General features: G+C 47.2%; 1 protein-coding gene across 1 annotated transcript; it reads right to left on the reverse strand.

Annotated features, from left to right (window-relative positions):
• Positions 1–27,311, reverse strand: LOC116902183 (ER degradation-enhancing alpha-mannosidase-like protein 2). The gene is made up of 11 exons (XM_032904546.1): positions 27,108–27,311; positions 26,768–26,878; positions 24,516–24,555; positions 20,279–20,384; positions 15,474–15,599; positions 13,267–13,478; positions 10,753–10,894; positions 8,284–8,408; positions 6,208–6,352; positions 3,006–3,127; positions 1–574 (listed from the first exon to the last, which is right to left on the reverse strand). Exons 1-11 carry the CDS (start codon positions 27,212–27,214, stop codon positions 80–82), a joined length of 1,731 nt encoding a protein of 576 aa, XP_032760437.1. The 5' UTR covers positions 27,215–27,311; the 3' UTR covers positions 1–79.
• Between the last annotated feature and the right edge of the window lie 580 nt (positions 27,312–27,891).

Here is a 27,891-nt window from a genome sequence, read left to right on the forward strand (position 1 = left end):
TAAAACCTGATAGCCAAAAGCAGATTTATTATTATAGCTCAGTCTCAAAAAAATAAAAATTAAAAAAATTATCCAGTGGTTATGAGGAGTCTAGGAAAACCTGGCCTAGCAGGGCCAGTTTAGAAGTGAAGGGCTGGCTGGGGCAGCTGAGGAGTGGGGCTCTCTGCCTGGCAGGCTGCTTCTCCCTGGGCTGGTTTTCAGGTGAGGAGAGTGTGCCTGGCCCTGCCGGGGGCTCCCAGGGCCCCGAACTCACTGTCTTTCTCTGAGCTCTTGACCTGCTCTGTCTGAGAGAGTAGAACTCCTTTATCAAGTCCTCCACTTCCCACTGCTCTTCCTTCAGCCTCCGGCAACAGTGCAAGGCGGCAGGGTCGATGGGGTGAGCTTCCGTGTTGAAGATGTAGCCCCCAGCTCCCAGGATGCACTCCCCATGGGGGGTCATCACAGAGTCAAAAGTGGAGCCATTGTTGTGGATGAAGTTGTTTGGGTGAAACAGAAGGTAGAGGTATTTCACAGTCTCGGCCAGGAAGAAAGACTCCATTCGGTTGTCAAGTTTGTGATCCCGGAGGTCCTTGATCTGCCACAGGACAGAAGAAGCAGAAGAGTCAGAGCGGAAACAGGTTTGGGAGTCAGGGTCAGGCAGTCACCTTTCTAACTGCTCTGCCACTAACACCGCTGAGGGCTTTCACTCCTCCCAAGCCACCAGCACCTCTCACCTAAATCACCACAGACTGGACTTCCTGCCCCATCTTCCCCCTAAGGCACTCCTAGACTGTAGGTCAAACCTCTTCCTGCTCGGATTCCTCCCTTGCAGTCACAGTTCCAGCCACAAAGCACCCTCTCACCTGAGGGGCTTTGTGAACGGTTTTTGGACACAGACCTAAGGAAGTGAGGCAGCCAGCTAAGAGGCTGATGGGGGACAGTAGAAGCACGTCTGCCCCTCACCTCTGACCTCCCTGAGCTCTGCTGTGCTGCTACCCTTTATAGCCACTGTATCACGTGTTCACATTAGACAGACAGACATAACTCCTGCGTGATGTAGAGCATGTAACCCGAGAGTCTATATTATTAGTAAGGATTAGAATAAAGAATTACTTATTTCAGTGCAAATTGGGGAACTTGGCAAACTGCAACAGTTTATGAATTTATTATTACCTAAATCCTGACACTGTGGAAAGACATCGCACACCCATTTGTTTCTGACACAGTGCTCATGACAAACAGGGACACAACATTCCTGAGCTAACCCTTCCTTGATGAGCATCAGGCCCTTACCAGTTAGTAAATAACTAACTAGGGGGTCAGCTGTAGAAAAATTTAAAAGTTCGCAGGTGGAGATGAGTAGGATAATTTACTACGAATTGCTTTTGGCTTCTTAGATTTACCAACCCTCTCAGCAAACTTAATTCTCGGTGGACATAGCTTGCACAATACTGTGACTCAACTGTGGACTCAATCAAAGGCCCAGTCAGATTTTCTTCCCATTTTCTTTTGACAAAGATTGAAGGGCTGTTCCCATCATGCACCTTGGTAGGCCTCCAGGAGGCCTCCTTTTCACGGAAATGAGTTTGCCTTCCCAGTGGACTTCTTGCTTGGTTTTTCCAGAGAACTGAACACACTGGAAGCCGAAACAAAGCACTGTTGTTATCCTATTCACTACGGGCCTTCTCTGTCACAAAATGAGTCTAGCAGGGGATACAGCTCGGGAGAAGGGCTCTCGCCCAGCATACTTCAGGTCCTAGGTTCGACCTTTAACACCATGAGGAGAATAAAAGACCTATCTGTACTTTATTGAAAAAAATATTGTCACATTACAAGATTTTGCAGAAATTCTTTTGTTTTATTTTGAAATCCACACCCCAACACAAGCTCTACAGACTCTCAGGAAACCCCCAACATATTTTACACTGTATACAGTGTCTGTCTGTCTGTCACCTGTTGGGGACTCTGAGGATGTTGGCTCTCTCTCAGAGCTGCTGGTGTGCTATTTCTAAAGTACAAATCAGATCATGGCACTGCTCTGTTGTGGATCTCAGCCTGCGTCAAGCCCAATCCCACTCTCTCCTGTGCTGGTCAAGGCTCTACATGATCACCCCCTGCCCTCTGAGACTTCTAACTTGAGTCCTTGCTCCCTCCCCACTCTGCTTATTAAGGTGCCATGTTGGAATACAGTGCTATGGGACTCCAGATTTCCTCTCCTAAGATTCACTTTAAAAGCCCTCAGAAAAACTTTGTACAAACCTCCCTTTATAAAGCATATATTCTGACAATGGAGCACTGATGCAGGCAGGGCTGGGCCAAGAACTCAGGGTCGAATCCACCTCGGTAGCTAGGCCCCTGCCATTTGGAAAACTCTGGATGAACTATGAAAATACCAGTAACTACGACAATTGGGTTTCTAAAAGCAAATTAACTTGATTCTTTTTTTTTTTTTTTTTTTTTTTTTTTTGGTTTTTTTTTTTGGAGTTGGGGACCGAACCCAGGGCCTTGCGCTTCCTTGGCAAGCGCTCTACCCCTGGGCTAAATCCCCAACCCCAACTTGATTCTTTATATGTCTGACTGCCCTGGGGACCCCACGTAATGGTCACCAGGCAAGATGCTTATCAGTCACCTAACATTCTTCTACTGTCTACTCACGCTTACTCTAGCAATGACAAACTGCAGGCCAGAGGGAAACTGTCAGCGCCCTCCCATGCTCCCCTCTGTGTGTCCTGTATCTATGCTAGCTTGTAAGAAGACAAGTGGCTCTAAATCTAGAGGACCCTCCGCAGAGTTCTTTCCCCAAATAAGGCCTGGACTGTCGTGAGTCACTCTGCCTATGCCTGTCTTTCCTCCCCGCTGACCTTTCACACTTCCACTAGACACATGGCCTTCAGCAAGCTTCTCTGTTGACTTTACAACCACTCCCTTCGGGTGCTAATGCTCCAGCACTGCCAAACCACCGCCAGGCCAGGCTTTTGAGAAGCCAGAGGAGACACTTCCAAGTCCCTGGGCCCTGAAACACTTACCGTGGCGAACCCACACTCCACCTTGCTGATTTTCTCAATGGACTCCACAGCATCTCTCCCCAGTTCTAAGAGAGTGGGATCCCCTGTGGCACGGTAGAGGTACATTGCGCTCTCGATGAGCTCTGTAAAGCCAAGCAGGACTTTCTCAGTGACTGACAGGTGTGGCGTGGGACCCTGCTAGGGAAGGCAGTGGCAGACTCCTCCCCTCCATTCCTGGTCCCCAGCGCCCCCTTGGAGAGAATCATGGCACAGCTTTTGGGACTACTTGGTGAACTGCAACCAATGAAGCCCAGCTTGAGAATCTGTCAGACAGACCCTGCCACTGCAGACGTGAGTGCCTGTGCTGCCTCTTCAGAGCCAAGACACACGAACCCTGACACTCAGTTCAGCAGAGCAGACTCCCATCCCCCAGGAAGAGAGGCAACCAGGCTCTGGGGCAGAGAAGGCAGCAGAGGTTGTGACTGCCATGTCGGTCTGTCGCCTTCCTGACCTCGGCAGCACACGCAGCTGTCTGACTAGCAGCTGTTCCCAGCGTTGACGTGATCAGAACACCACGGAGCACAGTTTTAGGAAGGGGCATCTGCCCACCGTGTGCAAGGCCCTGAGGGGTGATTCAAGGCACCACAGGGGGAAAATTACTTACAAGCCATCTGGGCTGGTGGCACACACCTAAAATCCCAGCACTTGGGAAATGAGAACGTGAGGATCGGGAGTTCTAAGTCACCCTCACACTGAGTACAAGGCTAGCCTGGACTATGTGAAATGACGAGGTGTTCAAGGTGCTCTGAAGGGTCCTATTCCACAGTCAGGGGCCCCTTCCCATGCTGCTGAAGATTGGCCAAGAGGATTGGACCCAAGTGAGACTATTTACCATTCAAAAAATGCATATATATATATATGTATGTATATATATATATGTGTGTATATATATATATATGCTTATTGCTTTAAATACATAAAGAATTGTTATGGGGAAAAATGTTTTTCTGCTGTTGATAGCCTCAGTGGGCAGAAGTGAGAGAAAGCTCATTGTATCTTCTCTCTTTCTTTCTTTCTTTCTTTCTTTCTTTCTTTCTTTCTTTCTTTCTTTCTTTCCTAGTTGTTTTGAGACAGGGTTTCTCTGTGTAGCTCTGGTTGTCCTGGAACTTGCTCTGTAGATGAGGCTGGCCTTGAACTCAGAGCTCTGCCTCCTGAGTGCCAGGATTATAGGCGTGTGTGCCACCACCGACCATCTTCATTTTGTTTTCTACCTACCTCTTCTCAAGTGAAAGAACCTTTCTCTCCTCCCTGTCCCAGCACCTCCTCTGGTCTGGCTGTCTCCTTCCTGAGGAACTCTAGCTCTTATCCATCCACTCACCCACTCATCCACTCATTTCTGTAGTGCCGGGAGCACAGCCAGGGCAGCAGCCACCTACCACAGCCTCATCTACTCATATTGTGGAGAAGTCTCTGACTGTCTCGTGACCTCTCCCGATCCTTCCTCCCATCATCCCACAGTCTTCTGTTCACATTCTAGGGTGCATTCCAGGGCAAAAGAACAGGCAAAGAAAAGACAGTGCTCTCCTGGGAGGCCTCCCTCTACTGCCAGCAGCTGGCTGGGTCAAGGCCAACTTTTTCTTTTTTCTCATACAAGGACCTAGTGTGTAAGCCAGTACTTTGCTGTATGTCTCCCCAGTCAACTCTGAAGGGCAGTCCAGGGAGGTGAAGGCCTATAGAGGACTTCAGGTTAGGTTCTGGGGCTGTCATCAAAGACTCACACCACAGACCCACAGGCTGGCCAGCCGAGCTTCAGAACAGCACCTTATCTCTCTCACCTGCCATTGTTTGGGGAAGGGAGGGGTGACTGAACTACTGTACTCCTAGAATTCCTGGTGGTGATGTGTGCTCACGTCTAATACCTTCCTGCCAGCCAGCCTACGAATAGAGCAGGTGGCCCCTGTAAGCAGTGAGCTCCCTGCCCTGGTGGTGACTAGGTCAAGATTAGAAAACCACTGGACCCAGTGACTATATAGGGATTGGAAGACCTGTCTGAAGCCCCAGTGCTGAAACTGCATCTGACATTTGATATGTAATTGAAACCCTGAGTTTTATCTTACCTCCTGGTAATGATAAATAGGATGACTTTTCTAAAGAGTTTCCTTTCTTCCCTTTTTTTAAAGAAAAAAAGACTGTATCATCTTAAATTATTTTTTATTTTATGTGTATTAGTGCTTTTTTTTTCAGCATGTATGTCTGTGTATATTTTATCCCCTGGTATTGGAGTTACAGGCAGTTGTAAGCTACAATGTGGTTGCTGGGAATTGAACTCAGGGCCTCTGGAGGAGCAATCAGTGCTCTTGACCTGTGAGCCATCTCTCCAGCCCCCTCAAGAGTCTTCTTAAGAAAGCAAAACAAAACAACAACAACGAAAAAAAAATTTCAAAACAACAAAAACCCACCATGAGAACAAATGTCAGAGAAACACTGAGAACTGCAGTCCATGCAGAGTCCCCGTGTGTGACCTCTGACCCCTCTACCAGCATCACTGTACTGGTCTCTCCACTCCCAAGCTCCTACATCCCCTGGGGTAAGAGGAGGGCAGGAATGGGGCATAGAGCACAGAGCAGTGGGAGGCGGTAGGAAGGCTGTTCTTGTGGCTCACAGGGAATTCAGGCGGCAAGGGAGGACGTGGACCGTGCCCAGACATCCATAATGTGGCCTGACCGACGCTGGCCCATGTGCCTACCTGCTGACTAAGCTCTGCCTCTCTCCCTAGTTCCTTCCACACAGAAGACAACGGAGCTGGAGAAGAACTGAAGACAGTATTCAGGCTGTGATCCTCCCCTTGATTCTGAACTGCCAAGGGTGAGACTCGGTGGCCTTGGACTCGGTGGCCCAAGGTTCTAACATCCCATACTGTAGAAGTGTACTTTACACAAACCGTCGACAGAAGTAGCCTATCCCCAGGGCTCAGCCTGGCTGCCGTCTCTCACTTTACTCATATCTCCAAGTTTGCAAGAGCATAAGACGTAGCTGGGAGACCTGCTCTTAACAGCCTTGGGCAAGCCACTTCAACACAGAACAACTCAGTTTCCATAGCTACTAGGAGAGCAATCAAGAACTGTGAGAGAAGGCAGGAAGGTAGCCTGGGGTGTATCTGTGAACGGTCAGGATGTGAAGAACCAGAGCTGCGTGTCGGCCATGGACCAAAGACACTGCTTACCGGGTCGGAGTGGGTAGCCTTCTCGCTTCTCCACTGTGTATCCCTGAGGAATGTTGTAGAATTCTGGCAGCCCCCCAAACTGCTTCCATACAGTGTAGTAGTTGAGGAAGGTTCTCATGGCATTGTCAATATCCCCAATAAGGCTCTGTGGGGGAAAAAAAAGGTCATCAGGCACAGTCCACAGGTAAAACTTCATGGAAAAGACAAAGCAAAGCCTTGAAAGCTGAAGGTGCCAACGTCAGTGCTGACATCAGAGCTGATGTTAGTGCTGATATCAACCACTGACTGCAGCCCCAAGCCACACAGTGAATGTCTCTGGGCCTTGTCTGTTAGACATAAAATTCAGCACCTATATGAAACCTTATTGAGGATCTGAGATTACATATCAGTCTCTGGACCTCGTGGTCTGTGTCTGCTACTATCAGGCTTTTACTTTAGCCAGCTGACCCAAAATTCTACCCATGTGGAGAGACTGAGTACGTATGCTAAGATTCACGAGGACCCCACACCTCCAGAGACAGCCATGGTTACCAGTAGGCTTTATGAGCATTCCAGGTTTCTTAATGTAGATGTGAGAAAATGAGTGTGATGTTTTCTGACACTACAGACAGCTTTCTGAACATGCTGCTCTGTACTTTTCCTTATTCGTTCAATCATATATCTTAGTTTTCTTCTGTGTACACAAAGAGGGCCCTCCTGTTCCTACAGCTGCACAGTAGACTGTAGTCAGATCTATAAGCACTCCTTTGACCTGCTTCCAGTCTTTCACCATTTCCTAAAACAATTAATGCTAAGAAATACTGCCTATGTGTCACTTCAAGCATATGAAAATGTTTCAGAAAAAGAATTCGTGGGTCAGAGGATGTAAATTACTGTGAAGTCTATTTAAAGAATCCCCTTCCTACCCCCTCCCCATCTATCTCTCTATCTATCTTTTTTTCCAGAGAGAGTCTTATCATATGACTCTGTTCACCTGGAACTCACTACATAGACCAGGCTGACCTTGAACTCACAGAGATCCACTTACCTCTGTTTCTTTTTTTTTTTTTTTTTTAAAGATTTATTTATTTTATGTGTATGAGTACACCGTAGCTGTTTTCAGCCCCATCGAATCCCATTACAGATGGTTGTGAGCCACCATGTGGTTGCTGGGAATTGAACTCAGGACCTCTGGAAGAGCAGTCAGAGCTCTTAACCACTGAGCCATCTCTCCAGCCCCCTCTGTTTCTTAAGTACTGGAATTAAAGGTATGTGCCACCATGGCTAGGTCGATTCCCTATTTTTTTAATTCTACCTAAGTGTTTGCAATTTTAAATATTACCCTAGAGGTTTGCTGTAGTGCACAGCAATCTTTGTGTCGTCACGTTTCCAACCCTTTACGTATGCACACATGTTCCTCTATGTGCGTGTGTGTGTGTGTGTGTGTGTGTGTGTGTGTGTGTAAACAAGGGTAGGCTGTCCACTCTCACAGCCTCTCAAGTGTCTTTTCTCTTAACACTTGAGAGGTAGGGGCAGGGGGATCAGAAGTCCGAGGTCACTCTCCATTACACAGTGAATTCAAGACCAGGGCAGTTATGTTTGGTCCTGCTCAAAACGGAGCAAAAGCAAACAGAAGGCATCTTTAGATTATAAAATACTTTGGTAGATGAAATATTCTGACATAGGTAGGGTAGGGTAGATGGGCTCTAAGGTCCTTTCTGACTATAAATCTATCAGACTGTATCAGGGGAAAAATCAGGATGGTGGCAGAGCAGGCCATTGTGTCAAGGAAGGAACTTGAAAGAAAGGCCCAGTGGGAAAGCAGCTGCTGCCAGCGGCCGTTCCTCCACAGCCTGGAGCAACCCCTTGTGATGCAGCAGGTGGCACTGTGCCCACAGCCAACTGGGAACTCAGCTGCAAAAGCTCCCTTTGGAAAGCCTGTGTAGGTGGAATCACGTATCTGTCCAGCTTGCTTTGTTCTTCCTTCCACACGCTGTCCCAGAGTTCTCCAGCAACTCAAGTTCCTTATTTGATATGTTAGAATACACTTGGATTATCGTACCACAGGAAAATGGTCTCTCTCTCTGACAGTCCTACCTGAAGACCAGGCCAGTAGGCCTCCAAGGACTGGAAGACAGGCATGGACACGGTCCCCTTGTACATCTGCACCCAGAGGTACCAGTCATCGAAGTGCGTGTAATTCCGGATGGCTTTGTTGTACTCTGCATTGCAGGGGAAAGAGACAATGGACACAGGTGACTGAAGAGACAAACAAGCCTGGACACTGGAAGCATGCACACATCCTCTGAAACACAGCGCAGTGCTCAGCCTTAAAGCAAACTGGGATACATCAAGGTGAGCACACTAGAAAGGAACATGGGTTCAAAACCCCAGGCTCCAATTCTAACTCTTCCATAGCTAGCTATGACCTGGGACAAACTTCCCCCTCATTAGCCTTATGTTAAATTGGGAAAGTGTTTTTGGTATCAACAAGACAAAATCTCCCCACAGTGTCAGTGGGAGGTTGAGGTGATATTTCTCCCCTAGGACCTGAGTTCGGGAGGATTTAAATCAGAATTTAGTTTTGTGTTCACTGCAGAATCCCCATCACTAGGACAGTACAAAATAAATACACATGATAAATGTAATCCGGACGAACCAAATGCAGACACCAATTCATAAGTTATGTCAAAAAATGTAGTAAGAATTAAACTGGGGGGCGTGGTTGGAATGTCAATGATACCCAGAAAATACACACCAAATAAATCAATAGTAGCTGTGGTAACTGTCACTGTGTGTTTGGCAAGCCTACAGGAGAATTATTACTAGTGCACATTGGCCTGAAAGGTCAACGTATTTACTCACCAGGCAAACGGGACCTACTGCATATAAAGGACTGGTTTACTGAGAATTTTGGTTTCTTTAAAAAAAAAAAAAAAGACAGAGAAATGTTATGGGAACATGTTTTTGGTTTGATCCCAGGAGTGGATCTGCTTTTCCAAGGAAGCTGGCTATGGTTTGCTCTGTGCTCTAGCAGAGGTGTGATTTTGCCAGCGGAAAATAGTTTCTGCAAGTGCATGGTACCCGGAATTCTAAGGACTCTTGAAAGGGTGTAAATGCTAGGGTGCTGAGGGGGTGTAGTCACTGTTGTTGTTGTTGTTGTTGCTGCTGCTGCTGGTTGCTGCTGGTTGCTGTTTTTGTGGTTTGTCAAGTAGTCATGTGTCAAGAAACAAGCAGACGGAATTGGAATTGGATATCCCAACAGTAAAGAACAAACTTGCCCCAAGGCGTTCGATGCCCCCTGGTCAGGAGAAAATAGTCTAATGATATTGACGGCCCCTTCCCCCTCTAGCCTTCTTTCTCTTCTACCTAGTGTTGGGGTTGGAAGGGTAGAATAGGAGTGGAGAAGGGTGGTAGGAAAAGGAACCCAGAAAGTAGCCAAAAGTCCAGCTACAGACTGAGAGAAAGCCAAAAATGAGTAAGGCTTGGGGCAGATGCCAAAGGCTAATACTCTGAGGAGACACATATGGCTAACTAGGCAGGACATGTAAGCTAAACTCTGAAGGGACACACCAGGAGAAGCAAGCACCATGTGAAGTGGCCAAGAGGTAAGGCCCAGACCAGTCAGGGAAAGCAGGATCTCCAGCAGCTCTTAAAGGTTGTTATGTAAGGGTTCCCTCCAAAATTAAAATCTTCCATGTTGCAGGAAAGTTCATTAAGATACAGGTTAGAAAAGAAGTGAGACAACAAGATGTTCTAAGGGGAGGTAAAGCAATGGGGAAGCTCAGAGGTCAGGAAGTAAACAACTCTCTGAGGCTTCAGGAAGTTCCTGAAATCAACAGGATACACTGGGCCCCTCCCTTAGCAAGAACCAGCCACCTGGAAGTAGAGAGCGATCTAACAGATGCAGGGGTCAGCCCCGCTCCTGGAGAGGCTCGGACCATGGGAGCTGCCTGAAGAGGCTCTCCAACCTGTTGAGCTGTTTGTTTGCCGGGTTCCCAGCATTTACAAGGTGTCACTCATGCTGCGGTGGGCTTTGGTGATGCAGCTGTCCTTGCGTTACTCCTGTGAGTAACCTCTCACTTATTTCTCTGTAACCCAATAAAACTCACTGTTCACCAAGATGGATCTTGGTGGTATCCAAGTGTCACTGGTTCCCTATCTGGAGTGAGGTGTTTGTTCTTGTCTCCTCAGGAATAGTGTCATACAACAGAGGTAGAGGTGGGAAGATAAAGAGTTTAAGGTTATCCTTGGCTATAAAGAATTTCAGACAAGTCTAGGCTGCATGAGACTCTGACTCAAAACCAGAAATAAATAATAAATAAATAAATAAATAAATAAATAAATAAATAAATAAATAAAACAAATAGGACAAAACGTGAACCAAACAAAACCATAAAACAGAAAAAGAAACTATGAGGAGGCACAGTGTACACCAAGACCCTCCAGTGGCTCTGAATGCAGAATGGGTGGGTTGTGTAGGCACTTGGCAGTAACTGACATATACAGTAAGGCACAATCAACAGAGGAGTCATAGAAAAGGCCCCCTTCCCCTGCCCCTTTTACCTAGAAACATGGCCATGAGCTTCTTATCCTGAAGGAGGATGGCTCCTTTTACCAGGTACTCAAAATAGGAGTCCACACCAGCCCCAATGCCTGCGTCCTGGGCCACCCATTTGCCAGTGAGCACATCGATGTGATTGCCGACCTAAGAGAGAAGCACAATCCTTAGGAAGGGCACTCTTAGTATCCAACTGCCCGGTAAGATGCCAGGCAGGCACCTCGGCACTTCCTTAAGACGTGCACCTAAGGAGGAGGGCATGGGGTCGCACCACAGCTTTCCTTCCTGCACAACTCTACTGCAGAGACAGCTCGTGCACATTTGAAGGGACTGACTTAACACACTAGACAAAAATGGGAAAGAGAAGGACCTCTTGATTAGAGAGAGTGCAGGTGTGAGATAGGCACAACAAGTTTGTGGCGCCAAGTGTCTAAAAATCCAAGAGAGCTGGACATGAAGCTCAGCAGAGGGATGTCTGTTTAGTATTTGCAAGACCCCGGTTTAATCCTCAGTATCGAAAAGCCAAAAGCAAAACAGTTCACATGTGCGTGCACGCATGCACGCATGCACACATGTATGTACACATGTACGTGAGAACAAATTCAGGAAAGACCTAGGAAGCTAACAGAGAAGTTGCTTCTATGGAAAGGAGTTAGACAGCTGAGGGGCTGGGATCAGAGGAGACTCCACCAGTGTCACTGGGTACATTTTGTGTATGCTTTGGCCTTTGAATCCCATGACTGCAAAGCCTTTTAAAAGTAAACATTGAAAGGGTTTTCCATATAACTTGGACTCTCCTGGGAGCCTCGCTTCAGCTGGTTCACAATCAACTGAGAAGACACAGCTAAGCATTCTGTGTGAGTTCGGGACTCCTCATCTAGGAAGACTGGAAGATGTTCGTTTGGAAGATAAGTCCCTGGGAATACCAGTATAAGAGGAAGGGGCAGGTGACATAGACAAGGGGAAGCACCCCGTCAGGGTGAGTGGTCAGGCAGGTTTCTGCTGGAGCCCACTGAAGGCAAATTTGCTGGGATCTGGAAACCGGTACAGAAGATGCCCTTCTGAGTGAGCTCACTACAGACACCATAATGCCAGTCACTGGTGGAGAACTGCTCATGGGACATGGGACTTCCGGCCAAAAGCAAAGCTGAGTAGTCTCCCACCTTTTGGCCAGAGTGCACAGGGATGGTAAAGGAGAGAGGGGTACAAACAGGGCACCATCCCAGTCCACCACAGTTCCAAGGCTGCAGCAAAACCTGCCTGCAGTGGACTAAGGATGTTACCATGGGTCTCCAGAGGGGCAGCCAAAGGGGTTTTCTGAATCCTCAGGCATGCTCCACTCTCTAAGCTGACAGCTACTTCAAACACAAGGAGGTATAGTGACTGGCACCATTTTTAATACAGTAACATCACTGCTGGGATATCTGAGGACCAGAGAAGTTGAACAGCCTTGAAGCAGGACCACAGCTTGAATCTAGCATTGAACTGAATCCAGTATTACTGTCCTAATTGCTGTTAGGGGCACTGCCTTATCCCTGATAGGATTTGAAATTAGCTTTGAAGGTTAGCTGGCCCAGAATGTGGTAAACTTCCATTTATTACCAGGAACTGAAGGGAAAATGAAGCCCTAAGGTTAACAGTCCAATGCTTGGGAAACAAATTCCTTTATCATTGCACTTACTGAGTTTTATTCTGTTCAAGTTCTTCATGACTATTAAAAAAAAAAAAAGATAACCAAAACCATCCCAATACCATATGCAAGAATCCCTAATATAACTGTTCTGGAATCTTTTTTTTTTTTTCATAGAACAGTCATTCGACATCTCTCGGCACTAGTATTTTAGGAAACACAGTTGTGCAATGGCCAATAGTCACGACAGGGCCAGGTGAGCTGATAATCTAGGGTCAGTGAGTCAGGGGTGTGAAACGCATGACTCCTTCCTAGAATGAAGAAAGGCTCATAGCGTATCATGACCCTGCTCCTTCCAAGGATGAGACATCTGCCTCTCTTCCTTCCCGCGCTAGCCAGTTTCAGGTCAACTTCACCCAGCGAGAGTCGTACTGGAGGGCAGAAACTCAGCTGAAGACATGGCCCCAGCACATCTTCACGACTGAAGACTGATGGAGAAGGTTCCACTGTGGAGGTCCTGGGTGCTCTAAGAAAGCCAGATGAGCAAGCCATAGGTGGCAAGCCAGTGATCCACACTCCCCTCTGGCCTCTGAATCAGTTTCTGCTCAAATTCCTGCCCTGACTTCCCTGGATGGTGGACTACGAGATGAAATAAACCCTCCCACCGCAGTTGGTTTTGGTCATGGTGTTTTATCACCACAGTGGAAACCCTTAACTAAGCTTCTGTGGCAAAATGTAAACGGAGGCTCAGTCTACTTTTGGTTAGCCTGGACCATACCTATAATCATGTAAGTCTCCCTTGGCTGACCTCATTCCTTAGACCTCTGGGTCTCATAAATGGGGGATGCAGAAGCCTTGGCTTACACGAGAAAGGCAAGAGCTGACCTACCAGCCCAATATCTGACCGGCTCTCCCAGAGGCGCATCAGGGCCACTCTGGCCACATCTTCAAACACAGGGTCACCGGTGAGGCTGCTCAGGGTAGCAAATTCCACAATGAAGGTCCCAATCCCTGCCGTACAGGTAACAGGAGTCTCTCCAGGGTTCACGCCATGAAGCAGGTTCACAGTTCCATAGGGCATGCCCGTGGGGGTCTGAAACGCTAAACCATCAGAAACGTATCACTCCAGGTAGAAGACAGAGATGGCAGTTTGAAGATAGACCCCGAGCCTCAGGCCTCAGTCAGCCCTTCTTTCTTTTTTTCCTGGGTGATCGCTTGTGTCTGAGGCAGAGAGAGATAATGTCTCACTGCAGGACCCTGAACTGCACTGTGCTGTGTTCCCTTGGGTTCCCACTGTGGTAAGGAGAGCTGGAAAGGGCTAAGCCCTCGGCTGCACACACTCCACACCTCTTGCTAGCCAGCACTACTTTTTATTTTACGGCTTTCTTTTCACACTAGGCCTTCCAAAGCCAGGCACCCGGGTAGCTGAATGTGAAGCAGGCAAGGGCTATGCTTCAGGCAGAAGTGGACCACACTGGAAGCTACTCCTAGACTCTCACCAAATGAAACTGATGGTTAGAGGAGTCAACTTTAAATCCCTGATTCGAATAAAAGTTCAGGAACAAAACTATTTTTAAAATAAAATCTAAAAATAGGGAACAAACCAAGCCACTGATACAATACAACCCCCTACTTACAGGTAGGGAGCATCGTGCCAGCCAGTGACAAGTGACTCAGCTAAAGGTCACGTTGGAGAGTCATACAGAGAAGCAGTTGGAAATGCCCGCCCTGACCTCAGCCCTTCAAATCCAGCCCAGTGCTCTGCCCACCCTACCCCATGTCCAGGGAAGAACTTGACAATGAGCCCAAGATAGAGATTTCCTCTCCAGGCCCAAAGGCCAACAATGTCAGGGCAGTCTACACGTCACCAGATTGTGAACTAGGTTGACCCACAGGGATGCTATACTGGTGCTGGCTTTCCAGTTCCTCAGTACAAACTTTAGAATATGTGTATCGCTCAGTGCAAATCATTTTTAAATGGGAAAAAAATAGAAGGGGCAACAGGGCATTTTTCTCCAAGGATGAGTCACATGGAACATGTTTGTGAGGAGACGTGCATGGGCCGCGGCTGCGAGCCATGCGCCATGAGACCTGAACCCAGCTCGCCCTGGCCTTCCCGGGCTGAGAGGCAAATGCTGCACTTGACAGACAAATAAGTGAGGTGGCCAAGGAGCTAGCGGAGTGCACGCAGTGGCAGTCACGTGTCTGGGTGTGAGATCCCTAGACTTCTGCCACACCCAGACGGGAACACAGTGTCCAGCTGATGCTGCCCAGCTGGGCGCTGATGGCCCCACTGGATAAAAACAATGAGGCTTGGCTTGAAGTCCTGAACATGGCTTAACCACAGAAACCAATCCCTCTCATCTGGTTGGCCAAGCATCTTCTCCTGTCTAACCTTAGATCACCTTCTAAAAGGCACATCTAGCAGGTAAAAATTATGGCTAACAGAGAAACTGAGCCATGGAGCAGGAGAGTGATGTGGTCAAGATGCTGGGTGGCAGAGGAAAGCCTAGAACCCACAGCTCCTAATGCTTGCACCAAAGCTGTTCCCTGGCATCCTCTTACCCTAGCAGCATGTGGCCTGGGAGGGGAAAGGGAGCTCACTGAAAACAAATGCGAGGACCACGAGCCTGTGAAACTCCCTTCTGGCCTATACCTGCACACAGCAATGACATCAGCTTAGCCATCCTGAGCCAGCACCCTCAGCGGGCCTTAAAATGCTTAGGACTCTTCAGATTTCTACAGTGAGAACTCTTCTGATCTTTACTGTGGATGGTTTCTAAAGGGGCAGAAATAAAGGTTTGAGGTTTAGGGGTTGGGGATTTAGCTCAGTGGTAGAGCGCTTGCCTAGCAAGCGCAAGGCCCTGGGTTCGGTCCCCAGCTCCGAAAAAAAAAAAGAAAAAAAAAATCAGGGAAAAATCTCAGTATTGCAATCGTTACCTCCAGCAAGAGAAGAAGATGATGCTGTCAGCTCAGCTCTGGAGACAGAGGCAGGGCTGTCAGAAGCTGGAGGTGAGCCCTGTCTGTATGGTAAGTTACGGGCCAGCCAGAGCTACGCAGTGAGTCAACCCCGTCCCGTCTCTGCCTGGCTCTTACCTGGGAGGAGTTTTCGGGCTGCTTCCTCCGCCATCCTGAGGAGAGGTCCAGAACAAGGCCATCCAGCTTCCACCTCCACACCAGCCTTCTTTGACAAGAGGTGAGCAGAAAGGAGTCCTCCTACCACTGAAGACGGCAGAGAACACAAGGGTCAGGGCGCTAAAGGCCAGTTTTTCTCTTACGCAGACTGGAACTGTGCCTCACTAGGAAGGAGATAATGAAAACACCATCCCCACCCAGGAAGAGTGGCGTACACCTTTAATCCCAGTGCCTGGGAAGTAGAGACGGTTTAAAGCAAGCCTGGGCTATACAGTGCAATCCTGCCTTAAAAAAACAAACAATTCTATTGGCTTCCACGGTGCCACGGGGTGCTATGCAGGCTGGAGAAAAGTGTCAATTGACTTGCCCAGCAGAGGACCCTAAATGCTGCAGTACTGACCTGTCCACCAAGACATGTCCACTGGTACAGCAGTGGCATGTGACTCATACGGAGTAACCAAGCACTTTTGGATTAGGTCTGAGGTTTGCTCCACAAGAGGAAATTTGTCCTGGTAACATAAACCTGAACAAAAGCCCATGGTGAGGGAGGACACAGGTTCCTAGAGGGGAACCTACTATCGTTGGGTTACTATGCAGGCGTGTTATCAAACACCTTCTGAATATTTATTGTTATACTCGCAGATTAGTGCTGCAGAAAGGAGGTTCTCTGAAAGTAGACGGGATTGTAGCATTCCACTTACTCCCCATGCAGAGACCAGAGTTCACAACTGGTCAAAGTGCTGAGAGTAAGGGACTGCTGAGTGCTCAGCCCTGAACAGAGCATGTGTATCACACTCACTCAACAGAGCATCATCTGTATCACACTCACTCAACAGAGCATCATCTGTATCACACTCACTCAACAGAGCATCATCTGTATCACACTCACTCAACAGAGCATCAGCTGTATCACACTCCCTCAATCAGAGCATCTGTATCACACTCACTCAACAGAGCATCATCTGTATCACACTCACCCAACAGAGCATCATCTGTATCACACTCACTCAACAGAGCATCATCTGTATCACACTCACTCAACAGAGCATCATCTGTATCACACTCACTCAATAGAGCATCTGTATCACACTCACTCAACAGAGCATCATCTGTATCACACTCACCCAACAGAGCATCATCTGTATCACACTCACTCAACAGAGCATCATCTGTATCACACTCACTCAACAGAGCATCATCTGTATCACACTCACTCAATAGAGCATCTGTATCACACTCACTCAACAGAGCATCATGTGTACCACACTCACTCAACAGAGCATCTGTATCACACTCACTCAACAGAGCATCATCTGTATCACACTCACCCAACAGAGCATCATCTGTATCACACTCACTCAACAGAACATCATCTGTATCACACTCACTCAACAGAGCATCATCTGTATCACACTCACTCAATAGAGCATCTGTATCACACTCACTCAACAGAGCATCATGTGTACCACACTCACTCAACAGAGCATCTGTATCACACTCACTCAACAGAGCATCATCTGTATCACACTCACCCAACAGAGCATCATCTGTATCACACTCACTCAACAGAGCATGTGTATCACACTCACTCAACAGAACATCATCTGTATCACACTCACTCAACAGAGCATCATGTGTATTACACTCCCTCAATAGAGCATCTGTATCACACTCACTCAACAGAGCATCATGTGTACCACACTCACTCAACAGAGCATCTGTATCACACTCACTCAACAGAGCATCATCTGTATCACACTCACTCAACAGAGCATCATGTGTATTACACTCACTCAACAGAACATCTGTATCACACTCACTCAACAGAACATCTGTATCACACTCACTCAACAGAGCATCATCTGTATCACACTCACTCAACAGAGCATGTGTATCACACTCACTCAATAGAGCATCTGTATCACACTCACTCAACAGAGCATCATCTGTATCACACTCACTCAACAGAGCATGTGTATCACATTCACTCAACAGAACATCTGTATCACACTCACTCAACAGAGCATCATCTGTATCACACTCACTCAACAGAGCATCATCTGTATCACACTCACTCAACAGAGCATCATCTCTATCACACTCACTCAACAGAGCATCATCTCTATCACACTCAAGGCTCAGAAGAGACGTGGAGTGAATCCAAGAGGCAGAGGACGGAGAGGAGTCCTGGGAACATGACATGACCACTGCACTCATGACCTCACAACAGCGGTGGTCACCTGCACAGTACCAGGCTAGTAAGCATTCCAGCATGAACGGGACAGGAGCTCTTGAGGCTCCATCTCTAACTGAGCAACCACTGGTAACTGATGGCTCTGAGGGTTAGGGAATCATTTTCATCAGCGGTTTGGCCGCTGGCAAGTTGCCCATGCTCAAGTGGATGACCACAAAACCAGGAGCAGGCAGCATTAACTAGATATGAAGGTTGGTGGAGGAAGTATTAGGGGCAGGTTCTGAGGGAGTAAGAAGAGGGATTTGAGTTGGATATGACCAAGGTACAGTATATAGTCTATGAAAATTTCAAAGAATAAATTTTTAATCAGCCATCAAGATAGCTCAGTGAGTTAAGGATCTGCTGCCACGCCCAATGACCGGAGTTCCATCCCCAGGATCCACATGGTGGGAGGAAAGAACTGATTCCCCCACAAGTTGTTCTCTGTCCTTCACACATATGCTGTATCTTTGTGTTCACTCACACCATACAATAAATAAGTAAATGTAATACACCTTAAAAAAATCAAAATATTCTAAAGCAATGGTTCTCAACCCTCCTAAGGCTGTGACCCTTTAGTACAGTTCCTCGTGCTGTTCTGATCCCCAACCAATCTTTTTCTTGCTACTTCCTAGTTTTAATTTTGCTATTGTTATGAGTCGTGACATTTTTTTTTCTGATGGTTTTAGACAACCCCTGTGAAAGGGCCATTCGACTCCCAAAGGGGTCTGGACCCACAGGTTGAAAGCCATTGTTCTAAAACAAGCAATAAAGTCACCCCTTAATTCTGCCTATCTGATAGCATGAACAATGTTTCCCCATGGTGGGTCACAAGAACAGTGATCACCTTTTGAAGTCCCCAATACAGACCAAGATCTAGGTATCACTGCCCCATCTGCAGATAGGAATTTTAAGGTTCAGAGAAGCAAACTGACTTGTCCTGGGTCACCTATCTGGCAGCTGGCAGGACAGCCTGTCCAGTTCTAAAGCTCTGCTCCCTTCAGCTTGTCACTCTTCTGTCACCATGTCAGGGGATGAGAAGACACTTGTCATTACCCCCGTCTTACCTTTGAATTTGATTTATCACACAATGTTCGGGACGTATAAAAGAGACAGAGATTCTGTGACTAGAAATATGGCTAACTAGATACCAGGAAGTGCCCTCTGACAAAAAAAATAACCTGTGGCCTTGAGCTCTCAGTTTCCCTTCTTCCTGCCTAAGAGGAACTGAGACAAAGAAGGACTGGGTCAAACAAGTCTGACCGATGAAGTAAGTGAGAATATCATTAGCAGAGGCTATGCATGCAAAGATAACATTTCCCAAAGACCAAGAAGAAAGCCTACCTAGAACATAGCCACAAAACGAAAATTCTAAAGTTCTTCAGAGAAAAGGTGGACCCCACGTAAGACCTGAGACACTGAAGCACGGTCAGAAGGTGGTAGGTAAGAGGGCCGGGGAGTGGACTCTGTTTGTACAGTGCTTGCCCTGTAAGTATGAATGCCCGAGTCCCACCCTTAGCATCCACATAAGAAGAGTGTGAAGGTGACACTTACAGGCCCAGTGCTGAGGAAGCTCACTGGCCTGCCAGCCTAGGAGTTAGCAGGGCCCAGGTCCCAGTGGGAGCCGGTCTCAGAAAAGGAGATGAACAGCCTCCTGATGAGTAACACAGGGAGCTGACCTCTGGCTGTACACACGCATGCACACTTGCACAGACATACACACACATACAAGGTGCTAAATACATGAGTAAACCTGAAATTCAACTGTAAAGAACTAAACATGGAATAGCCCATGTGTCAAGATGGTGTCAAGATGTCCTCCGAGGTGCGTCTCTCATTTAGGAAGAGAATAGAGATTTTTCACCATTTCTAGACTTCAGTAAGTTGTTTGTTCTATTTGTTAAGGAAATTTTTTGGAAGATATCGTGCACGACTTTAACATTAATAAAAGGAAAAGGCGAGCTGGGTGCGGCAATTCACGCCTATGATCTCAGCACTCTGCAGGCTGAGGCAAAAGGATGACTTTGAGTACTACATAGTGAGCTGTACTCTGGCCTCGGCAAGGGTGTGAGACCATGTCTCAAAAAAAAACCCCAAAAACAATAAAAAAATTAGGGTGTGGTGCGCATGCCTTTAAACCTAGCACTAGGGAGGCAGAGACAGCTGATATTTGAGTTTGAGCTGTGTGTAGACCACACAGTCAGTTCCTGGCCAGCCAGGGTTACCGTACGGTAACTATGTGTCAAAAAGCAAAAAGCAATAAGAGAAAATAAACCAAGTCAAGCAACATACTTCATCCCACAAAGGTCCGCTGGCTACAACAACCTCCAAGAAGGCAGAGCTCTACCTTTCTGTTCAAACACCAAATAAATGCTATTTGCCCTGGGAATGCAGCAGTGCTGTCTGTCAGTCACTAGCTTGGAGCCAGTGCCCTGAAAAGAGGCTCCTGAAGGCCTCCACTGCCATTCGGGGGCAGTCCATTCTGTGACAACTCCAACCTCCTCTCCTAAAGGCCCTAAAAAGCAACCCTCACCTCGGATGTTGGTTTCGAACACAGAGGCATTCACGTCGATATCAAAGTCCACGTTGTCCTGGAGAACCTCCACCACTCTTTGGAATTCAGAGGTATTCCCCAAAATCTGGAATGAAAGAGAGCCCTGACCATATGGCTCCTCTGGGCATGGAACAGTTCAGATGCTGCTGTGACCCGCACTTTTCAGTCAGAACTGCTCTTTCCTGGGTTCAGTTACACTGAGCCAGTGACCACACGGAAACCCAGCCTGCTCGACTTCCTAGCGCCCATTTTAATGACTCCCACATAAACAGAGCAGGGGTGAGAAGTGGACAGCAGTCGTTTCTGCCTCACTGTTCTTTCCACTCCGTGGAAAACAGCAGCAGCTGCTTCCCAGTCTTCTTGATCCCAAAGCCTCCTGCCACAAAGGCCAAGAGCCCTGACACCGCCTGCCTCAGCCTCCTCGTCAAGTACACCTTTGGGAACCAATCTTCTTTTCCAGATAGCAGATGTGGCTAGCATGGTTTTTATTCTCCTTGGAAGCGACTGGGTCTCTGGTGTGGTGGCAGCCGTGCTTCACCACGGGGTACAGAGCATGAGAAAAAGCCCAAGGACGGGAGAGGAGGAAGTGACAAACAGCCTAAGTCTCTGATGGCACAGTCGAGTAGCTGACTCATTGCTAGAGAAAAAATATATTACCTTTTGGCTTTCTTTTCCTTTTTGAAAACTTTACTTGCGGGTTTGAGTGTTTTGCCTCCACATTCGCGCTTGCTGCTCTTAGAGGTCAGAAGTGTGCGGGGTGAGGTGGGGTGGACCTCCTCGCACTGGAGTTACAGATAGATGGCCGTGAGCCACCCTGTGGGTACTGAGACCCAAACTTAGGTCCTGTGCAAGAGCGACAGTTCTCTTGACCGCTGAGCCATCTCTCCAGCCCCCAAACTGTAGGCTTAAAGGAGGAGTCCGTCTGTTCATGTAGCTTTGTGGTTCTTATCCATTTGAGGTTGATAAGGATTGAACCCATGGCTGCATGCATAAGGCAAGTCGTCTATCAACGAAACCATGTCCCTTCCTTTCTTTTACATGGGAAAATAAATCTGGTTAAATCTAGCCAAATGCTAGATAGCTATGTGTGCATCTATACATATACATGTATATACACGTATGTGTTGTATATGAATCTGCATACATGGAGGAAGAGAGAGTATAGGAAAAGGGGAGAGAAGGGGAGAGGAAGGGAGGGAGAGAGAGAGAGAACAAACTTATTTGTTTACGATGTTCTCATACAGCCCAAGCTGGCTTCGAACTCACTATGTCAGGTAAGAATGGCTTTGGACTGCTGATATTCCTGACTCCGACTCTCAAGTGCGGGGTTTACAAACGTGTGCCACCATGCCTAGCTTGACATATAATATTAATTTTTTATCTGCTAATATTGCACCAAATTTCTCTTGAATACGTGTCCTCCCAAAGTCACACTCCTGTAATTCAGGACCCCATGGCCCAGCTGTGGAGTGGGTTCCTCACTGGACCAGCCATAATCCCATACCTCTTTACCAGAGACAGTTTGGGCGCATACATATATATATATATATCATATATATATGTGATCCAAGCCTGATGAGTGAAGACTTACTCCTTGGATTAAGGGGAAAGGGTGATCCTTTGAACATATTGTTTCTTCAACTGGGGAGTAGCTGGAAAGAAAATTGCTTGACCTACCTTTAGAGAGACTGAGAACACAGCCACCAAGAAGGCAGAGATAAAAGGTGGAAGGGGACTCCTATTGACGGCATCTGTCTGTCTGAACCAGGTCTGAGGCCAGCCTTGACTCCGACTTTTTAATTTTCTGACTCGGTAAGACTGTCTTCTTGCCTCAGTCAGTTGAATCGCGGCTCTGCAATTTGCAGCCCAGACAATCCCTGACTACCCCAACATTCAGGTTTCTCTAGGACCTGGAGCCAGCCTACCTCTGTCCTGTCTCTATTCGCCGTCCTCTAACCTACCTTCATCTGTAGTAAAACTGTGCCCGGTCTTCTCCAGTTTCCTGTTTCCTTCACCAGAAGTCATTCCCTCCTATGTCTTCCATTTTTTAAATCCAACCCATCCCATCCCTAGCTTGTGTCACCTACTCTAGGATGCCTCTGATATTTTCTTCAACCTTTTCTTTTAAAAATCTCTATGGGGGCTGGAGAGATGGCTCAGTGGTTAGAGCACTGACTGCTCTTCCAAAGGTCCTGAGTTCAAATCCCAGCAACCACATGGTGGCTCACAACCATCTGTAGTGAGATCTAATGCCCTCTTCTGGTGTGTCTGAAGAGAGCAACAACGTATTCATATACATAAAAAAAAACAATAAAGTTAAAAAAAGAATCTTATAAAAAAATCTCTATGGGGGTTGGGGATTTAGCTCAGTGGTAGAGCACTTGCCTAGGAAGCGCAAAGGCCCTGGTTGGTCCCCAGCTCCGAAAAAAAAAAAAAAAGAACCAAAAAAAAAAAAAAAAAATCTCTATGAACTTTATACATACTACTATTAGCTTCTCTATTTTTTTTTTTTTAATTTTTTTATTATATATTTTTCTTTACTTACATTTCAAATGTTATTCTCTTTCCCAGTTTCCTTTTCCCTCCCCCGCCCTCCCCCAGGTTCTCTATTTCTTTCCACATTGAAACAATATAAAAAAAAAAAAAAAAGCCTTCCCAATGGCAGAGGCATCACTCATTCTTATATTTCCTCGAAGTGCCAGACACAGCTCAGGAAGCAATTACTTGACAAATGTTGCAGAATGAGAACACAAATCTTACTTTACTCGGCAGTCAGTGATCTCGAAACAGACATTTCATCACTTCCTGTTTTGTACTTAAGAAATGCCAGTGGATCTCCTGTGCTCTCCAGTGAACGATCAGAATGCAGTGAAGAGGGGCGAACGCCTCCAGACCCCACATATCCCGAGTCGCTGGTTCCCTTCTCTCTCCCAACCCCAGCACACTGGCCTCCTTTCCACTCACTTGCTTTGCTCTCCTGCCACAAAGCCTCCACTCACTGGCCTACAACCCCCTGCTACCATCACTTTTCCTGGTGACCGCCAGCTTCCCCTTCGAATTCCAACTCCAGTTGCCCATCACTGCCTCAGAGAAGTTCTCCAACATCCTCAGCTAGGTCAGATCGGTGTTGGTTTGTTTGTTTGTTTGTTTGTGGGACTTTTTTTGGGGGGATACAGGGTTCCTTTTTTTTTTTTCTTTTTTTTTGGAGCTGGGGACCGAACCCAGGGCCTTGCGCTTGCTAGGCAAGCGCTCTACCACTGAGCTAAATCCCCAACCCCTACAGGGGATGCTGGCTGTCCTGGAACTTGCTCCATAGACCAGGCTAGCCTTGAACTCAGAGATCAGCCTGCCTCTGTCTTTTTTTTCTTCCGAGTGCCAGGACTAAGGGCACGCACCGGGTCATTTTTGTTAGGACCTTTTGCGATACAGAGCTCTGGCTTCAGTCTGTGGCCATCATCTTTTGTAATTTGAATAAGAAGTAACCACAATGAGCTGTGTGGACATCCAGGTTCCCAGCAGGCAGCACCACTTTGAGAGGTTATGGAAACTTATCAAACTTGGAGGAAGCAAGTTGGGGGTGGGGGACACAACTTGGGGTGGGTATCTTGTCCTTGGCCCACTCCTGTCTCCTGATCTGTCTCCTAGCCACCGTGAGATGAAGAAGCACATTATTGCCCAAGCACATGGGGTGAGCCATCATGTACTGAGGCCTCTGGAACTGTGAGCTAAAATACGTTCTTCCTCTTTTTAAGATGTTCTCTCGTGTGGTCACAGCGATGATAAAAACTGACTCGTATAACCTGTAAAGGACTTAGTACAAGCCGTCCACATGACACAGTGACTGGTTTTGCTAGTCCCTTTTTGCTATTGCACATGGCTAACTGGGACATAAGCTTTTGAAAAAGATGGTGTCAAAGTCTCTCTCTCTCTCTCTCTCTCTCTCTCTCTCTCTCTCTCTCTTTCTCTCTCACTGAGCTATGCATGTCTCTCACAAGTCCTCTGTAAATATTTGCTCAATGCGTGAACCTGTGCAAGTTGGTTTCTCTTGGAACTTGGCATTCTCTCCTATGCCATTGGGTAACCAGAGCCTGGTAGCTCAGAATCATGAGATGAAAGGCCTAGGGGAGGAATTTGCTTTTTACCCACAGACAAACTATCAAAAGAGGAAGGATGTTGATTGGGCAATGATAGAGAAACAAATAGATGAGATACTTACCAGCAAGGTGTCCAGGGCATCAATGAGCGTCAGAGAAAAACTGTCAAAAGACAAAGGCCCATTGCTTCATAAGAACATCCAACACCAGGTTCACAACTGCCCAGATCTAAATGAGGCACAGTGCAATGTCCCTATTGACCCCACTTACAGTTATAACAGAGGAACCAGAGGGAAACTCAGGGTCTCTTGACTGCCAGGTGTAGCTCAACTGTAATTAACATTTCACCTAGGCTTTCTGGCATTCTTCCCTACTATAGAGAGGCGGCACAGAATTATAGCATGGTAAGAGTTGGAGAATACTCAAGGCTATGTTACTTATAACATCAAAAGGCTAGAAATTACCAGTTGCTCACAAGTTGAGGAGTGATGGACAAACCGAATACAAACGAGTACAAATGCATGACATGGTTAAGGTTATCGGGAGTTCTGCATGCTAATGAGATGATCATGCTGCTGAGTGAAAAACACGGGGTATGATGTAAGCCACAGGGCACACTTGCCTGTGCATTTCACAGTGGCAGGGGTGGGGGGGGTTGGGGGTGGGGACAGACAGCTCAGTGATTAAGAGCGCTCACTGCTCTTACAGAGGATCAGAGTTTGACTCCCGGCAGCAATGTGGGTTCATAACTGCTGGAAACTCAGTTCCAGGGACTCTAGCCAGGAGCCTCCACAGGCTCCTGCACACATATGGTGCACCTAAATCCATCCAAAGCAAACACACATACCATTAAAACGTTTTTAAAAAGCCACACTGACAGAAAGCAAATGTGCAGCTGTTAGGGCCAGTGACCGCAGAGGGAGAATATCTATAAGGCCCACTTGGGAACATTTTAGGGTAAAGAGGTATTCTACCTGCTATTGTGATAGTGATTACTACATATTTTAAATAGGGTACATTATTACATGGAAATTATACCCTTAACGAGATAGTTTTTTACAAAGATACACAGTATCCAGGTGTGGTGTATGCCTGCAGTCCCAGCACTGGTGAGGTTGACTCAGAAGGACCGAGAGTTTAAAACCAGTCGGGGCTACACAGCAAGATCCTGTCTCAATAAGCCAGTAATATATAGGCATACCTGTGTAATCATACAAACTGAGAACATTCTAGAATGATATACAGGGCAGGTTGTAGTTCTAAGGAAAGAGACACTTAACAAGCAGGATTCTGTCCTGCCTCGATCTGCCATTCGTTCACATTTACTTTTTGTTCCAACTCAAAAATAAAAACTGGCACACATTCTTAGCTTACTTGCCTAGCCCTTTGGCATCGGTGAGCATGCTATTGTGTACAAATATTTGCAAAATGAGGATAATATACAGCAGGAGTGGCGGTGAACACCTTCGATCCAGCTCCTGGGAGGTGGAGGCAGGAGCATCACAAGTTCAAGGTCATTTTTAGCTATGTACTAAGTCTGAGGCCAGCCTGGGCTACATGAGGCCTATGTCAAACAAACAAGCCAAAATTAAAAGAACTCGGGGGAGCTGGAGAGATGGCTCAGCAGTTGAGAGCACTGGTTGCACATCTGTCACCCACGTGACAGCTCACAACTGTCTACAGCTCCATTTCCAGGAGATCTGACACCCTCACGTGCCTATAGATACAGGCAAACCTCCAGTGCACACTAAATAAGTAAATGCATCTTTAAAAAACTAAACAAAACAAAAACGAACGACTCGGGATTAATGTCAATTTTGGCTAATGCAATGATTCTTCGCTCTGTTGTTTTTTTGGTCTAAACAGTGAAAATGAAAAAAAATGATATGGTAACACAAGAATTTCTAAAAGAAAATGAATCAGGTGACTTGTACGTATGAGAGGAGTTGGTATGAAGCTAGACAGGAAATAGTTTTCAGTCATACAGAGTACATCAACTATAAAGGATCTTAACTGTGAGGAGAGTAACATTCCTCCTGGACCTGGTGTGCCAGCCTATAAAATGAAGCTATTCAGTTTCTTGACTTTTGGGAGTTGTCTCAAGATATTCTGTGACTCCAGATATGTCCCCAAGTCCTCATATGTGATGCCTGTTCCTCCTGAGGTTTGCCCAGAGGGGTAGCCTGCCAGGTTAATTCAAGACTTTTCTTTTTGTACTGTGAAAGCTGTGTAGATTCTGACAGTGCTGGTTTGGGTTATGGGGAAGGGGTTGAATCAGCTCAGGTCTGGAAACTTTCCAGAATCAGTGAGACCATGAAGCCACCAGCCCTCCTAAAACCCCGGCCAACCCCCTTGGCCCTCGAGCTCGTTCTACCTGCCCCAGGTGTCGTGCCCGTCACAGGTGAGAGGTCTCAGCTCATCGTAGGGAAAGGCATTTTCCAGGTAACTGTCGTAGGCGTGGTAGAACATGGCCTTGACTCGCTCCCTGGTGCGAGGGATGAGAAATAAGGTAGGGGACCAGAACACAAAACCAGGCGGGAGAAAGGACCAGACACAGGACGGAGAATGGGAACCACCAAATGATTTCTGCCGAGGGCCCAGCAGCGGGACCAGAGCATGTCAGGGTGGGGATCCTAGGGTGGAGGGAAGGGAAGGGGCTCGGTGGGGGCTTGCCATTCCCCAGCCGTGGAGAGCGGGAGCCTGGCCCCCTTCACCTGTAGTGGGCGGGGTCGGGCGCGGTGCCTTCGGGGCCTGGCGCACCATGGTGCAGGGGCAGCAGCACGCACACGAGGCCGAGCGGGATAAGCAGCCGGAAAGGCATAGAGCTCGTGTCCTGTCAGTGCCGCCGCAGCAGCTGCAGCCACGGCCACCCGCTCATTCTCCGAGCCGCGGCTGGTTCTTCCGGGGATACGCACCACGACGCCTGCGCGTTGGGCAATAAGCCACTCACTTCCTGACTACAAAGCCCAGGATGCAATGGGGCAGTGGAACCCAGGCAAAAGAGCATCTCGGGATTTCTAGTCTACAGCGAGGAGTTCAACGTGTCTTAAAGACAGTGGTTGCTGGTGGCTGCTGTTAGTGATGTTTTCACACTCCCAGCTTCCGTTTGTTGAGCCCTTACGGCGTAGTAAAGCGTCAGGAGCACTTTACAGGGAGCACTTTAAAGGCGCTATTTAGTTTAGTTTTGTTTTTTCCAAATACCCTTTAAAGGAGGGGCTAGCAAGGATTTGAGCAGATGTCTATGTAAATATGGATGAAAAATGTTTGGCATTGACCATTATTAGACACAGGTTTTGCCAAATCACTTCCTCCATTGGATAAGCAAACTCTAGAATTATTTTCCCAAAGCTTTCACTCTTAAGATTTCCAGAGATCCCTTTTGTTCTAGGAATTCATAAATTTATGCTGGTCCTTCACTTTAGAATGCCATGAAATCATGGCCCCTTCAGTCAACCCAGAACTTTGTCTGTCCCAATATCCCGGACCATCTCAGTGACT

The sequence above is a fragment of the Rattus rattus genome, chromosome 5, assembly GCF_011064425.1.
Source record: "Rattus rattus isolate New Zealand chromosome 5, Rrattus_CSIRO_v1, whole genome shotgun sequence".
Taxonomy (NCBI): Eukaryota; Metazoa; Chordata; class Mammalia; order Rodentia; family Muridae; genus Rattus; species Rattus rattus.